We start from the raw sequence: 16,944 nt of genomic DNA on the forward strand, positions 1-16,944 counted from the left end.
CTGCAGAAATAAATCAACTGCTGAGCATTGAGTTAATGTCTTTTCCCGTTTTTTTCCTGAAATCAAAGAGTTGTCCGCCTAAAAAAAGGGAAGGCTTAGAATTTGGTTGATTATTTCACATACCTGGTCTTTGTGTTTTCCTTTAAATAATTTTTGTTAGCCGCATTTTAGCACTCCTTCGCAACTGCCCTGACTGAACTTTTTTTTTTTTTTAATGTTTGCCCAAAATCCATGAATGATACTTTTAGTGAACATTCGTTTGCATGCCGCTGGCTGTAAACGAAAATGGAAAATGTAAAAATCCGCAAGACTGCACTCAAAGTTCGATGTTTTTGCGTGCTCTCTCCTCAGACTTCAGCAGACAACTTTGAGCAAAAGAGCAGTGCCTTGTTTCGTAGTGGCACTTCGTGTTGGTGCGACGGTTTCGGAGCAAATGACGCACACTGGTTTTAAACCGGCTGAAGCCAGAATGAACATCAATTTCTCCGTCCATTCATTTTTAAAACAACACGCATCGACCTTGCTAACTTTTGAGCAAGCACTCTCTTCATGTCTGCTGCACATTTGGCAGTGGATCAGAAACAAAAGATTTGATTGGCTCAAATCAGTGACGCATTTACCGTAATAGAAGCGACCACATTTGCGAATGTAGCCTGAAACAAAATTCTGTTCGTGTACATTTATCATAAATTGGTCATGGGTCCAGTCCGAACCATCAGTCAGTCCGCATCCGGACCGAGGTCCGCCATTTGGTTATGCCTGATCTACAGTATGGTGTTAGATTTGTGTCACAATTACCCGCACGTAAGAGGAACTTTATTTTGTCCTGCATTAGTCAGGACTTTCAACAACATCATCAGGACTGGACTCTCTTGCAGTCCACTTTCTTTGAGAACCACCAAGTTTGACATTGTGGAATTCCTTATTCCAGGCCTTTTTACAGCCTTTTTGCATCTTTCTGCTATAGCTGGAAAACGTTCACTTCAGAATCTTTCTTGTTTCTCTGTTTGACTTTTATTTCCGCTGTCTTTTCCCTGCGGTGCTTTTCCCTCGTTCATATTTCTTAGCTTCACTTTTGGAGCCAAGGAGGTAGTGGCGATCTGAAGAGCCCATTTTCATACAGTCTTTATTCTTGCACATGTACTGGTCTTTACACCCACCACCATGGACGTGCCTCTCAAGGCACATACATCATTCCGTTTCGCAATACCTTCTTTTTGGGCATGTCTTCAGACCTTAAACATTTTCAGTAGGATCTTGTCATGGTGTTTGTGATTCTCATCTCCACAAACAACACAATCATTTATGGATTTAGTCGCAGCATTTTTTGTGTGTGTTAGTTTGTTATCCATCTTGTCAGAGCTTTTATGTGCTTTTGAGATGCTCAAGTCTCTTGAGGTTATCCTATTGCTCATTCAGAAATGCAAGATAATAATCAAAATGATTGACTTACGTGACACTATTTTTTCGATTGACCATAAAGACAAGCTTTGCTTTCTTCACAAATTCAGGAAGCTTGTTATTGATGGCTTTTACCACAAGTGGGTTCTTCATCGCGCAAGGGCTTTCTCCAATGTTTGAATTACCTCAACCATATTCCTTGAGAATCTGACAGAAAACTACAACAAATAAAATAATGTAACAGATGGAATTGAGCCAAACTTATCCTTTTACTGAGTGACCTTTGTTCCAAGTAGTTGTGCATCTTCAGTGAAAGATGTTTCGTGTACTTAGCATGGCTGATCATGGCTTTATGTATTTTTATTGTCTCGGATGCGCTAACTCTAATAATTTTCATGGTGAGGTGAAAGTTTATAATAAAGGCACATGGCTGCTGTTAGCTCATTAGGAACCTGGTTAATGCTCTTCTCTCATGTGATTTCGTTGCAGTTGCTGATGTAATGGATAGCTGTCATGTTGAACAGAACGTAAAGGTAGGATATGTTATATTTGAGATCTTAAAATGGAAAGTGGAAATTAAAACATGAAAATTTTTTAATGAGGTCTCCCCGGCAACATTTTTTTCATGTTATTCTGTTTTGGTTTAATTTTTGTTTTAACAGAGAAAAAGACAGACTTACTTACTTTGCCTTTGGCTCTCAATTGGCTTTCAACCTTATTTTTGTAATGTAATCTAATTTAATTTCAACACATGGGGAAAACCTTACATTTGTCCAGCTGAGCAACACACTCACATTCCTTAATATTCAGCGAGCCTTTTTCTTTGCTAACTTGCATAATAATCTCTTTATACTGATTGTTTATGGACAAGTGTAACATTAATTTACATCTCTCTCTCTCTCTCTCTCTCTCTGTCTGGGGCTGAATGATTTTAGGAAAAACTTGTCATTTTTCTGACAGATATTACGATTGCGATTTTCTGCATAATGTACAGTGACATTTACAGACATTACAGAGCATGCCATTATACCAGTAAAAACAATAAAAGCTATTACTGTAATAATGCAAAGACACTTCAGAGATTTCGTGAGCAGGGCCGTTTTTTCCAAGTTTTTAAAAAATAGTTTTATAAATTTGTATTTTTGTATTTATGTGTAATTGTGTATTTGAAATGTATTTTTTAAAGCCCAAATTGTTTTACATTTTGTACTAATGTACATTTTCTTTGTACATAAATGTCAGATTATGTCAATGAAATCATTGTCCCTTTAGCAAAGCAAAATTGCTTAAAATATATACATTTGAGACCTATTATTGTGTAGATCTCAAAACCCAATACTCTATGGTGCAAATATTATTGATGAGATTATAAATATTTACTATACGTTTGACATCGGACCTCTTCGTCATGATTAAGTCATCCGTTTACGTGTTCCGGTCGCAGAGCGTCTGCTATATTGCTATTATAGCCGTCATCTTATTGTGTCTATGCCTAGATACGTACTGATTGCAAGATAACATTTATGTTAATTGCTGCCGGCTTTCCACCCTAACGCGTTTCTAACCAGACTTCTGTGAAAAGTCGACTGTACAACTAACGCTATACTTTGCTTTTTGTTTGCCGCCTCTGAGAAAACGCTACGTGTTAGAGCGGTCGTTTATTTGTCATTATACAGCTTGATGCTGCTGCTGTGCACGGACTTTCTTATAGTACAAATAAAGTCCATAGTCCAGCGGCGCAAGATAGCTTGGCGCTGCGCACTCAAGCAGGGGGGAAAGAAATAACTTTCGGGGCTTCGGACAACAGCACAAGGCTTTTGTTTCTTTTTTTTTTTTTTTCTTTTTTTTTTTTTGTGATCTGCTTCGTGAATGTGTGACGCAAACCGCAGCTTTGACGATCTCGATATTGCGTTGTCTGAGATTTCGGTCCCAAAACGATAAATCGTTCAGCCCTTTATCTCCCCATCCATCCATTTTTTTTCCCCATTGATTGCGGTTTATCTTCTCTTCCACAAGTTAACGAGCCCCAAAAGGTTTTTACATATTTATATTTAATTATTATTAATTTTAAATAGTAATACTATAATGTTAAATTATACAATACAACTTTATATAGTTTCACAACAGCGCAAGCTGTAACATAGCCTGTTATGTATATATAATAACATCTGGTGTATTGTCTGTTATACTTTCAAAATGCTTGAACTAAAATTCTAATAATTCCCTTTACAATTTTGGCAGTTGCAGGATGAAATAGTGGTTCCGCCCTTAACACGAGAAGAGAGTGTATTTGTAAGTATAGCTCCTATGTTCTTCAGAACATGCTTGTATTTGTAATTGTCAGATTTAAATGGAAGTCACAGGAGTCAAATTTTGTTTTGTATTGTCCTTTTTGTATTGTCAGCTTAATAAATTATTCTATTTTAGGGAAGACTTGTGATGTGAAGTTGCATCTGTTTTGATTCTTATGTCTCTGTCCTGTTGTAGTTGACCAAAGGAATGCTGGAGGACAACTCTGAAGTGTCACTTTCCAATGACAGCAGTGGGGATGAGTATGTACCAGCATCATCAGAGGCCAATTCTGACGAATCATCAGAACAAAGCAGAGATGAAAAAATACATTCCAGGGAAGAAGACTCTTATGAACCCCAGCTAAAAACAGGGACGCACGACAATCTGACGTTGTTTTCTAGCAACAAAGAGGATTTAGGGGTATCAAGATTGAAAATTAAGAAAAGACACAAAAAGAGCGACAAGAGATGCTCAAGTTTGAGTGAAGATGAAGATTCTAATGATGGAAGACTGAAGACAAAAAAAAGGCGCAAGAGTGACAAGAGATATTCAAGTCTAAGAGTGAAGACCAAAATAAGACCCCAAAAGCGTGATAAGAGTTGCTTAAGTGTGAGTGAAGAAGACAATTCAGGTGAATCAAGACTGAAGACCAAAAAAAGACAGAAAAAGAGTGACAAGAGAATCAAAATTTCTCGAGTAGAAGACGACACAGATGACTCTATGTTTGAAAGAAGAAAGAAAAAGACTTACACTAGATTTAAAACATCCTATCATAAGGCACGGTCTGATAAAAAGTGTGATTCTCCTGTTGTAGCTAATGTTACAAAAGTAGATGGATCTAAAAAATACCACCAGAAGAAAAACTACTGCCTTTACTGCAGGGAACCACAATCAAAAATTGCACGACACTTGGAACGGAAACATAAGGATAAAAGTGAAGTTGCCAATGCAGTGATATATCCCAAAAAGTCGAAGGAAAGGAGAAATCTGCTGGATCTCCTTCGCAAGCAGGGAAATCGAGCACAAAACATTGATGCACTCACGAAAGGAGAAGGGACACTGGTAGCTTGTAGACAACAAAGTGAAGGCAAGAGCAATCCAAAGGACTATCAGCATTGTTTTGCATGCTTTGGGTACTTCAAGCGCAAGTCTATGTGGAAGCATGCGAAACGGTGCGTGCTTGCACAAAGTGTTCGCAGAACATTACCGGGGAAAACAAGAATACAATCACTGTGTGCTTCTGCTCAACCAGCACCTAAAGATGTGAGCACGAAAGTATGGGCCCTAGTGAATAAGATGACTCAAGATGAAATAACCCTTGCTATTAAAGGTGATAAATACATCATGAAAGTCGGAGAAAAAATGTACAACAAGCACCGTGAAACTGCTTCCCAGCACGACAACATCCGCCAAATTATGCGAGGACTGGGGAGACTTGTGATTTTCGGAAGGACAGTGACCCCTCTAAAAACACTGGAGGATTATATTAATCCACAACACTTTGAACATGTAATTCGAGCTGTGAAATTAGTAGCTGGCTTTGATGATCAGATCAATACATTTGAGAAACCCACACTAGCTACAAAGCTAGGGCAAAGCATCCAGAGGGTTGCAGACATTATGGAGGCTGTAGCCCTCTCAACACAAAACAACGAAAAGAGGCAGGTGGTCGAAGAGTTTAGGCGTATGTACAGTCTAACCTGGAACGAAATGATTTCTTCTGCTGCGTACCGCACACTGGAGGAGAAGAAGTGGAACAAACCGAAGCTCATACCATTAGCAGAGGATGTCAAAAAAATGCACATGCACATGGCGGACAAGCAAAAACAATATCACCAGCAATTATTGTACGAAAAAAACTCAAGGAATTGGAGCAATCTTGTTAAAGTTATATTAGCACAGATAATCTTTTTCAACAGAAGGCGCGAAGGTGAAGTCTCGAAGATGAGCTTAGAAGTATTTATCACACGGGATAAGTCAACATTTAATGAGGATGTTGGAGACGCCCTGACTGGACTGGAAAAAAAGCTTTGCCAACATTTTGAGCGTGTAGAAATTCGTGGGAAGCGCGGCAGGAAGGTGCCTATTATCTTAACTCCTGCTATGGTGCAGTCTCTCGAGCTACTTGTTGAGGAGCGAAGCTCATGTGGTGTTGGTGAAAATATGTATTTGTTTGCTAGACCAGGGTTTGGAACAAGACTTCGTGGGTCTGACTGTATCCGGGAGTTGGCTAAAAACTGTGGGGCCCAAAGTCCTGCAACTCTGTCTTCCACTAAACTGAGAAAACAAGTGGCCACTCTTTCAAGAGTACTCAATCTCAATGACACTGAACAAGATCTTTTGGCAGACTTTCTAGGACATGACATCAGGGTGCACAGAAAATTTTATCGCCTCCCCGAAGGAACTTTGCAATTGGCAAAGATAAGCAAGGTCTTGATGGCCTGTGAACAGGGCAGACTAGGAGAATTTAAGGGAAAAAGCCTGGATCAAATCGTGATTTGCCCCAATGGTAAGAAAATTATTCTAAGGATAAGATGCCTTTCCACCTCTATAATTTAAATTCACTGGTATTTGACTTAATCTGCCTTTGTTTGTCACCATAAAGACCAAACTGACATAATGCAAGAAAGCTCTTCATCTCAAGATGATGATCTTGGTGCTGCAGCAGATATGTCAGGTATTCTTCTGATTTGTGTGCCAGACAAGAAATTTCTTTTGTAAATTAAAGTTATGTTTCATTGACGGTCGGTTTGCATGTAAAAATAACATCAGTGCCAAATTGAATGTTTGCCAGGAGGGGAACAGGTTAATCAGAAGAAGAAATGTGCTTCAAAACAGAGGCGGCTTGCACAGAAGCAAGGCTCAGCAGGTAAGAATTTTGCATGTTGATTACGTGTCCTGATGGTCGCTAACTAATATGTCAGTCAAATATGTCCGTCAGCTCTATTAACAGTAATGTTGCTGTATAACTTTCACCAACAGATAGGTGGTGAATGTTCCTGATCTAGTGATGCCCAATGGGCTGATAAACGGAACCAATATATCTTGAGAATTTCTGCCATGTTTTCTCTGCCTATGAGGTGTCAGTAGGCTAGACAAGCTATCTACATCATTTTGCTCCTGATTACTATTTTCCAGGGGAGGATCCTGGAAAAGGTGCTTCAAAGCAACAGCTTGGACAGAATCAAGGCTCTGGTGGCTAGAATTTTGTTTTATGTGTCCTGTGTTTCGACATGAATTTTATTGCTTTGTTTTATGAATGTTTCTGTACAGTGACGCTGGATGGGCATACAATTACAAAAGTTGCAGAGGCTCATTCTTTCTCCGAGGTCATTTTCTATGAATGTTTTCCAGGCGGAGCTTCAGTTCTTCGACAAAAACAACAACCTGGAGAAGAACAGCATTCAGGTGTGTGAAACATGGCTTTGACTTTTACATTTATGTCACTGGCTCACCAAACAATGAATATATTGAGCTGAAAATTGAGAATTTTGACTTGAAAATTAAAAAAAAAAAAAAAGCGACTCGCAAAAAAGAGCCCTCTTGCAACGAGCTAGGGCAATGTTACTCAAGTAGTGTTGCCCAATGGGTGGATAAATTGTACCAGAATGAAAATATTAACTCATGCCTTGTTTTCACCACTTAATGATATGACAATAGGCTAGTGATGCATTGTAAATGATTTTATTTCCCATGAATATTTTCCAGGAGAGGAACCTCCACCTCAGGATAAGAAAGGTGGACAACTTGGACAGAAGCGAGGATCACGAGGTAAGAATGTCCTATCATTTTTAGGTCTCCTGTGCCTTGTACATGTAAATTAAATTATTGTTGTAGAAGTTTCTAGACACTGTAACTGAATAGCAAGAGGGAAACAAAATGCTCATTTACCCTTTTCATGCCAGACACAAGTTACTACGTCCAGTCTCTTCTGCTCGGCAGGGATAGTTACTCATTGCATTGCCTTTGCCTTACAAATAGTGTTAAGATGTGAAAATAACCTCCTGATGTTTCATGGAGACACCCCTAAAGATAATGTTACGTCATTGCCGTTTATGTGGTGACTACAGTTATGACAAATGTGCACTTTTTGCTTTGTTTCAAGTGGAATTAAATTAAAGATAAATATAAAGCCAATACCGTGACTCATTACAACTTTGCAGATTCACGGACAATCAAACAGTTGTCTATGCCTGCGTGAAGCGAATCAGTAAAATCAAGGATGTACATATGTGAGCCGGCTGTTCAGATTGTGGTTGCTTTGCAAAAAATCCAATAGGACCACATATAAAAGCAACCCAGGTTGGATTTGAAAAAAATCTTAATCAGACTATCACAAAAAACAAGATGCAGGTCATATATGGGCAAAAAAAAAACATCCAATCCGGATTGCATTTCTCTTCAATGTGAACCTAGTCAAACAGAACAGTCCAGTTGCAATTGATTCAATGCCTTCAGAATAAAATGACCTGCATGAATGAGAATATTCACAGGCAATGACCTGCAGATCACCCTGAGTTGACGTAAACTCCTCTTGTAGTTACCTAGTTAATCTGAGTAAAAGAACTTAAGAAGAAAAATAAGATGATAGCCTAAAGCTGGTGTGGTAGGAAAAGACAACAACAAAAAATGTAAATGAAATCGTACTGCACAAGTGAACAGTTCAACACCTAATTAACATGAAGTGAATTTTCCTTTCCTTTCCTCACCTTCCAAATGGAATGCCTTGTCTGTTTTTTTAATGATTAATTCAGAATCCTCTTTTGCTGGTAGCATCAACAACAAATGTGTCGGCTGTGATTTGTTTGAGAACAAAAAGAAGCTATCAATAAGGATAAATGTATTGTGATGTATTTATTTTATATATTATAAAATATATATTTTTTGTAATATCGTCGCAGCCCCGATTATATTCACTGACAACCTATTCAGGTCAACCCAAGTTCTTGGAAAACAATAGGCACAGAGACTACACCTATTGGGCAGGGAGGAAAGTCAAGAATGTCTTTAATTTCCAAAGTATCTGTGCTTTAAGTGTTTTTACTCTCTTTTCAAGGTACGAATCGACCCAAACGAAAGTGGTCAACTGAAGAGGTTAAGGCTGTTGAACACTCTTTGATGGACTTTATACGCACGGGTAAGACCCCGGGAAAAGCAGACTGCGAGAGATGCATCGCAGCTTCCCCGGGAGCCCTTGCTGAGAGGGACTGGAAGGCCGTTAAATTCTATGTCCACAACAGGATTGTTTCTGATCAGAGGCTATAGACACAGGTCACCACTACTTTCTCGCTGTATAATGTGCTGCACACACTGTATAATGTATATATTTATTACGTATAATAAATGACATCCTTTGATGACATAATAAGTCGGTAGGAGAAACTGCAGACTTGTCTCAAATTTGATCTATTTACTTCATTTATTATTTTTATTATTCATATTATATTATTCTTTTATTTAGTGGTTGCTCTTTTGTAACTTATTTTAAAAAAACAGGTGTAAGTGTCATCATACCGTCGACATCAATAGGATAGTTAATTTAGTTTAATTTAGATCCAACATATGGCTTACTTTAAAGAGAATTGAGCTTTAAGCCCCTCACTGCGCGGCTAACATTTGCAACTTGAGCAGCAAACGTTTGCTTTTGCTGTTGAAGGAAGCAAAATGCTTGTTCATGTCAGGGTTTATTTAACATTTGCCAAATGTGGTACTGTTAAAATACATTGTCCACACCCAAGTTGAGAGATGTATTTAATTCTGGTGATGCCAAGGAAGTGTTGTCCAAAAAAGGTAGGTATTTATTTGGGGGTTTTAAAGGTTATATTCTTAGGTAATATTGTGACACTGTTAATAAATATATATCTATTTATCTATCTATCTATATATATATTAATTCGGGGATGTCTCATTTGTTCCTATGATGTCTAAAAAAGGTGGTCTTAAAAAGGTAGGCATTTTTTGGGGGGGTGGTCTTAAAAAGGTAGGCATTTTTTTTGGGGTGGTCTTAAAAAGGTAGGCATTTTATGGGTAGTCTTAAAAAGGCAAAATCTAATGTTATATTGTGATACAATTAAAATAGATTTTTTTCCAAGTTCAAGGATGCCTTTCATTTGTTCCTGTGATGTCTAGAAAGGGTGGTCCTGGAAAGTAGGCATTTTATGGGTGGTCTTAAGAAGGTAACAAATGCAAGAAGGGGTGTGTGTGTGGGGGGGGGGGTGCGTGTGTGTGTGGGTGTTTGTCTTTGCACTATTGTGAGGACCAGTATCTGACAGCACAATCATAGCGTGGGGAGCCAAAACCTGGTCCCCACGAATTTAACCATTGATTTAGTCATAAAATGACCTAAGAAGTGTCCTGTCAAATTTTCAAAGGTAGCCCCAAGATGCACAAAAACCAACATTTTTGTGTATAACTGTGTTTGCTCTATGCTGCTCCTAGTGGCCGAAAATGGTACTGCACCCACACACAAAACACACGCTTACACACACAAAAAAATCAGTTCTTAATACAATGCGGGGACACCTTGCGCAAGATGGCTACAGCACACACAATAATTTAGGTTTTCATGCATTGTGGGTTCACCTTGAGCAAAATGGCTGCAACAGGAAGCGATCTACCTAACTCAAGATGGCAAAGTCATGGTTGAAGATGTGATTGAAATGTGAACCTTGAGCTCATCTAGATGATGGTCTAAGAGCTGTCAACATGGAGTACAATGCTACCAACAAAGTAAAAGGAGCCTTACGAAACATGTTCCTGCTGAAAGTGATAAACTGCACAATGTGATTAGTATGTCAAATCAAGTCAAATTCATTTGTATAGCCCTTAAGCTCACAAAGTCTCAAAGGGCTTCACATGCCCACAATCCACATCCCCTGATCTTAACCCCCTGGAGGGCAAGGAATAACTCAAAAGAAGTATGCAGGTACCAAAGGATGTTGGTTTTTTAAAAAAGATTACATTGACATTTACATACAATATTCACTACATGGTAATGAAAGCTGAAGAACAAGCTTATGCCTACCCCACCATACAAAATAGTACAGCAGGGGCATCCAAACCTTTTGCATCAAGAAACTCATGTTAACACAAAAAACAGAAATACTATGCAGTAGAAATAAATATGAAAATAAGAATCATCCCTACAGTACAGCTGTCTTCAATCTGAATTCATTCACTGTGGTGTTTGTAAATGCGTTTGTGATGTGTCTTTGCTTGTGTGAAGCACATTGTGCCTTGCGAATGAAATGTGCTTCATAAATTAAGCTGCCTTTCCTTACCGCTTGTTCTGGACTCCATAGAAAAATAAGTTTTTAATGTCAATGTTACATTACTGGGTAGATAAAAAAAATCCAATAAAATGGAAAATTTCAGTCAATAATGTTTGTGGTTTAAACTATTAATCCATCCATTCATCCATTTTCTACCACTTATCCTGGGATGGTTCATGGTGGCAACATCTTTAACGGGGAAGCCCAGACTTCCCTCTTCCCAGCTACTTCTTCAAACTCTTTCGGGGGATTCAAAGGTGTTAGCAGAGAAATTCCTCGGGCCCCCTGCCAGTGAGACAAGTACGGGATGCCTCACCAAGGAGGCGTCCCGGAGAAATCCTAAACAACTGCCCGAGGCTCCTCATCTGGCGCCTCTCAAGTTAGAGGAGGAGCAGATCGTCTCTGAGTCCCTCCTGGATGACCAAGCTTCTCACCCTATCTAAAAGGGATATGTGGAGGAAACTTATTTTGGCCGCTTATATCCAGGATCACATTCTTTCGATCACGACCCACATCTGGTGACCATAGCTGAGGGTAAGATTATAGATCGACCGGTCTATCGACAAGGACCAGAATTCCTGGAAGCATTTTGTTTGAGTTCGGCAAACTTCTCCCAAGCCTGAATTTTTGCTACGGCGACTGCCACAGGTGCATTTCGCTTGGCCAGCTGGTACCCGTCAGCTGTCTACAGACACCCACAGGATACACTCAGAAAGACACCTTCTCCAGCTTGTCGGCATCCCGCTCCACTGAGGTCCAACAGCGGGTTTGGGAATTGCTGAAATGACATCTACCACGACCACAGCTCAGATTGGATGCTTCAACAATTGACCCATGAATCATGGTCCACTCTGACTCAATGTCCCCCGATTCCTCCAGGACATGTTCAAAGTTCTGCTGTAGGTGGGAGTTGAAGCTCTTTCTGACAGGGGATTCTGTCAGAAGTTCCCAGCAAACCCTCACAATAGATTCGGGTTTGCCAGGTTGGACTGACGTCTCCCACAATCGTCAACGCACCACCAGGTGTTGATCAGTTGAAAGATCCGTCCCTCTCTTCACCCGAGTGTCCAAAACATGCAGTCGCAAATACGATAACCACAAAATTGATCATTGAACATGACATGACAGTCACAGAAGTCCAATGATTAAAAATTTTGTGGATCAGCACAAACAACATTCAGGACCCGCCCCCGAACTGAAGGCGGAGGGAGGCTTCACTCTCGTCCACTGGGATGAACGCCAATTTACAAGCACCAACCCAGGGGGAATAAACCCACACCTGCCCTGGAAATATCACATTGGGGAACTCCAGGGTGGAACAGAGTCCAAAACCCCTTGAGAGGACTGATACCAGAGCACACACTGTGTCTGGAGCCGAGTCCGACTCTGTCTGATTCTCAAATAGTGGGGGGGCGCGGTGCGATGCTGAGGGGGGGCGTGTGGGACCCTGGGGGACATGTTTTTTTGCATGGTTTTGGGACAGAAAAAGGCGATCTCAGACAACGCCAGTTTGAGCTCGTCAAAGCTGTTTGTGCCCCTAGTTCACGCAGTACTGGTTTTAAAAAAGTGTCGCCCTGTCACGCAGTACTGATTAAAAAAAAAAAGGGTCGCGCTGTCACGCAGCACTGATTAAAAAAAAAGTGAAGTGATTTCTTTCGCCGCTCCTTAAATGCCCCGCGCCAAGCTATCTTGCGCCGCAGCACAACGGACTTCATTGGAACTATATGTAAGTCCGCGCACAGCAGCAGCAACAAGCAACGTGATGGCAAATAAACAACACTGCAAACAAGTAGCGTTCTAAATGAGGAGGCAAGCAAGGAGGCGCTAAGCGCGCTAATCGCTAAAATGAATTGCTTCGATGGACGCTCGACTTTTAACAGAAGTCTGACTCGAACCGCGTTTGGGCGGAGAGCCAGCAGCTATGAACAGAAATGTTGCATTGCAACCATTAGTTATCGAAACAAAATAAGACGACGTCTACGTGAGCAATTTAGTAGATGCTCTCAGGCTGGACCACGGAAGTGGCTGACGTCATCACGACAAAGAGGTTCGACGTCAAACGTATTGTAAACAAAAAAAAACGTATATTATTAAAACTGTTGCTTTATGAAGAATTTTTGTTTAAAATCCCCCTTGCTCTTTTTGTCTTTTCTATATTATGTACGTATTAATAACTGTTTGATTTCTTAAAGTTAAAAAACAAAAACGTATAGTAAATATTTATCATCTCATCAATATTAGCACCACAGAGTACTGAGTTTCGAGATCCTCACAATAGTCGTTCTCAAAATGATATATTTTTTTTATCAATTTAGCTTTGTCAAGGTAAGATATTTTATTGACAATCTAACATTAAAATGCAAAGAACATCTACATTAGTACGAAATGTAAAAAAAATTGTGGTGGGGGGGGGGTGCGAATTGTTTTCTTCTTGGTAGGGGGGGCATGACAGGAAATAATTGAGAACCACTGGTCTAGTCACACACCAGCTCGGGTTCATTCCCTACCAGAGAAATGACATTCCATGTCCCCAGAGCTAGGCGCTTTATGTTGCAGGGGATTGGACTGCCTTTGACTGCCTCCTAGCTCAAAGGAAACCCAAATTCTTTGGTCCCGCCCACTGGTAGTGAGCCGAAGTCCTTGTATTAAATAATAAATAAATACATAAAATTAAAAAATTAATAAATTTAAAAAACTGACCGATCCACTGCTTGGGTTAGTTTGACCCACCTTGAGATCCGTTCCCACTCAGTGACAGTGTTTACAAGCCACTGCCACCAGGCCAGTGAACCCGACGTCCAGGCAGTGACAAAAAACATGATCAAATTACATTGCTCATCATAAGGTGTTTGTGAGATGCTCTTTGTATGTTTCCTCAATTAAGACCCGTTTTCCATTGGTGTATTTGAAAAAAGTGGTGAACCTGTTAAATTCACTACAAAACGTTAAGAAGATGAAAGTAATGTTTGAAGGAATATTATTTTTCTATCGACATGCCGGCGGGCGGGCACAGATAGAGAGTGATAAAGCAGCACCACCCGTGCGGGGCGTGCTGACGAAAAAGCAAGCGCTCCTCCTCTCGTCGCGTCCTTATTAAGTCAAGTCAAGTCAATTTTATTTGTATAGCCCTTAATCACAGACAGTCTCAAAGGGCTTTACATAGCCACAATCGACATCCCCAATCTTAACCCCCAGGAGGGAAAGGAAAAACTCACAAAACCTCATTAGGGGAAAAGTGAGAAACCTTGAGAAGGGACCACAGATGGGGGAATCCCCCTTCCAGGAGGACCAGGCTGCAATGGATGCCAACTGGGCAATATTTGACACATACAATGATGCTATGCAATAATAGATGAGATAATATAAGAGTCAATTGAATGAAGTGCTGCAGGAAGATGACTTCAGTGGAGTGGGTCCTCATCCAGGGCCGTAATATCCATGGCAGCATATCCGAAGATGAGCCTTCGATCTTGTACCAGTCAGTTGGTGTAAATTCAGTACAGCCACTTCCAAGTGAATCGCCATCACCTAATTCGGGGAATTGGGAACAGAAAAGAAAGAACAGAAATAGCAAACAGGCCAACAAGTAGTTCAATGAAGTGCTGAAATATAAGGAAATCAGAAAAGGCGCTGCATGAAGACGACTTCGGCAGAGCAGGTCCCTTCCCGGTTCGTCAGTGCCGTAATCTTCAAAGCATGTCCCCATCACCTAATTCCCAAGCAGGGGAAGGAGGGGGCAGAAAAGAGAAGAACCGGCAGTAAACAGGCCAACAAATAATTAAATTAGATGCTAAAGTATATAAATAAATTGATCAAATGTCGCGCTGCAGGAAGACGACATCACTGGAACAGGTGCATGCCCAGTTGGTCAATGCCTTAAACTTCCTAGTGGGTCACCGTCACCTAATCCCCCAGCCGGGGGAAAAGGGGGCACAAAAGAAAACAAAAGAAAAAAAAAGCGGCAGTAAACAGGCCAACAAATATTTCAGCTAAATGCACAAGAGCATAAATGAGTCTTTAATAGTGTTTTGAACATTTCTACTGAAGTGGCGCCTCTAATATCTGAGGGTAGTGCATTCCAAAGCATTGGTGCCCGAATAGAGAACGCTCTAGGACCTGCGGACTTCTTTTTGGCTCGCGGGATCACTAAAAGACCAGCATTTTGTGAGCGAAGGTTTCGGGACGGAACATATGGTACCACGAGGTCAACGAGATAAGGTGCTAAGCCGTGCAATATTTTAAAAGTAAGTAGCAGAACTTTAAAATCACATCTCAAGTGGACCGGAAGCCAATGCAAATTGGCTAATATGATCAAATTTTCTCGTCTTAGTTAAGAGTCTAGCTGCTGCATTTTGAACTAACTGCAGACTTTTAATACTCGACATGGGGAGACCCGAGAGCAAAGCGTTACAATAGTCGAGGCGAGACGTAACAAACGCATGGATTAAGATTTCCGCGTCACACGTTGATAGAATTGGGCGAATTTTAGCAATGTTACGCAGATGAAAAAAACGCAGTTCGAGTAATATTTTTAATGTGCATTTGAAATGACATAGTTGCGTCAAATATAACACCTGTTGTGCGCGCCTCCCAGCGAACACTGGGAGTCGCGGAGTGGACCCCAAAATTGCAGACACAGCAAGATGCGAGTTTACAAAGGTATTTATTGCTACAAATGGTATATATTTTCCAATCAATATAATCAATACAATCAGGGTGCCGACAACTAGAGAACTAAACGCGCTGGCGGAAAGGTCACGCCAGGAAAAAAGGAACTGACGGCAAAACAGAAATCGCTTGCAAAAGGCAAGGAACATAGAACTTAAATTGCTTACCGCTGAAGGGCAAGAGGGAGCCAAACGAACAAACGAGAAAACAAAGGAGAGTAGCCTTAGCTGGATATAAACGAGGGAACAAAAAGCGTCTACTGCAAATGCAGAGCGAGAACAAGGAGCGAGAACAAGGAGCGAGAACAAGGAGCGAGAACAAGGAGCGAGATCGAGAGGTACGAGATCGAGACGTGGGATCATGAGTCGTGAGCGATGAGCAATATTCCGACGCTGAGGAGTCCGTTCCCTTGGCTTAAGTAGCGTAGTAATCATGGTGTTGATCAGAGCCTGGTGCGCAACCGGTGGGCACGTCTGTTCCGCAAGGGCGGCACGGATCGAGGAGGTAAGGCTGGAGGGAAACGCCCATTCAGCTGGGAAAACAATAACAACAAGACAAGGCATGACAGGACGGATCATGACAACACCGAGTGTATATATAAGGGAAAAAACACATGAAAAAGGCTCAATAGTGAGCCACGCTGCTGTAAACAGGCAGCCACTCGCGCGGCGCCGGAACCGGAAAAGAAAAAAAATTAGAATACACATTACTGTGGCTGGATTTTCAAGCTTAATGTTGCGGGTAATGGAGTCACCTATCACTAAGGTGCGGGAGCCATGAGACCGAGGTGGAATGGAACTGCTATGTGTCTTAACAGGCTCACCGCGATTAGCAAGCCGTTTTCGGCCAATGCGAACCAGACTAGCAGGTTGGCTACAACCCGTGCTAACAGTCGTGTCCGCCACGTTTACGCTTACCACATTACTCTGCTCTAGCTGGCGGACACGTCCCTCTAGCAGGGAGAGTCTTTCCATGAGAATGGTGCAAGTGTTGCATGTGGTGGTGCACGAAACCATAGTTGCGTTTACTCGCCCGGTGGATAAAAGCGGAGGAAAAGATGTCGCGCCGAAAGTGACGTCCTGTCGCGCCGAGTGTTGCAATATTAGGACAGAAAAAAGACGCTGTTGAATTTGACCTATTCGCAGTTCGAGCAGGTGCTTAACGCTGGAGAATATCACCACTTCGAAGTTCAAACTGCTGTTGAAACGGATGGGTAAGTGTTTTTCGTTTGTTTTTATTCAAAACATGCCTCGAGTGCATTTGTTCATGGTTAGAGATAGTTGTGTGGAAAACACTATACAAAGTAGCACCA

General features: G+C 41.0%; 1 protein-coding gene across 1 annotated transcript; it reads left to right on the forward strand.

Annotated features, from left to right (window-relative positions):
* Positions 1 to 696: 696 nt before the first annotated feature.
* Positions 697 to 8,994, forward strand: LOC148314876 (uncharacterized). The gene is made up of 9 exons (XM_088287604.1): positions 697 to 804; positions 3,889 to 3,953; positions 4,095 to 6,202; positions 6,299 to 6,370; positions 6,488 to 6,562; positions 6,832 to 6,849; positions 7,048 to 7,101; positions 7,402 to 7,464; positions 8,750 to 8,994. Exons 1-9 carry the CDS (start codon positions 697 to 699, stop codon positions 8,956 to 8,958), a joined length of 2,772 nt encoding a protein of 923 aa, XP_088143730.1. The 3' UTR covers positions 8,959 to 8,994.
* The last annotated feature ends 7,950 nt before the right edge of the window (positions 8,995 to 16,944 follow it).

This window comes from Idiotropiscis lumnitzeri, unplaced genomic scaffold, assembly GCF_059441095.1.
Source record: "Idiotropiscis lumnitzeri isolate Australia: NSW breed Sydney's pygmy pipehorse unplaced genomic scaffold, RoL_Ilum_1.0 HiC_scaffold_201, whole genome shotgun sequence".
Classification (NCBI taxonomy): domain Eukaryota; kingdom Metazoa; phylum Chordata; class Actinopteri; order Syngnathiformes; family Syngnathidae; genus Idiotropiscis; species Idiotropiscis lumnitzeri.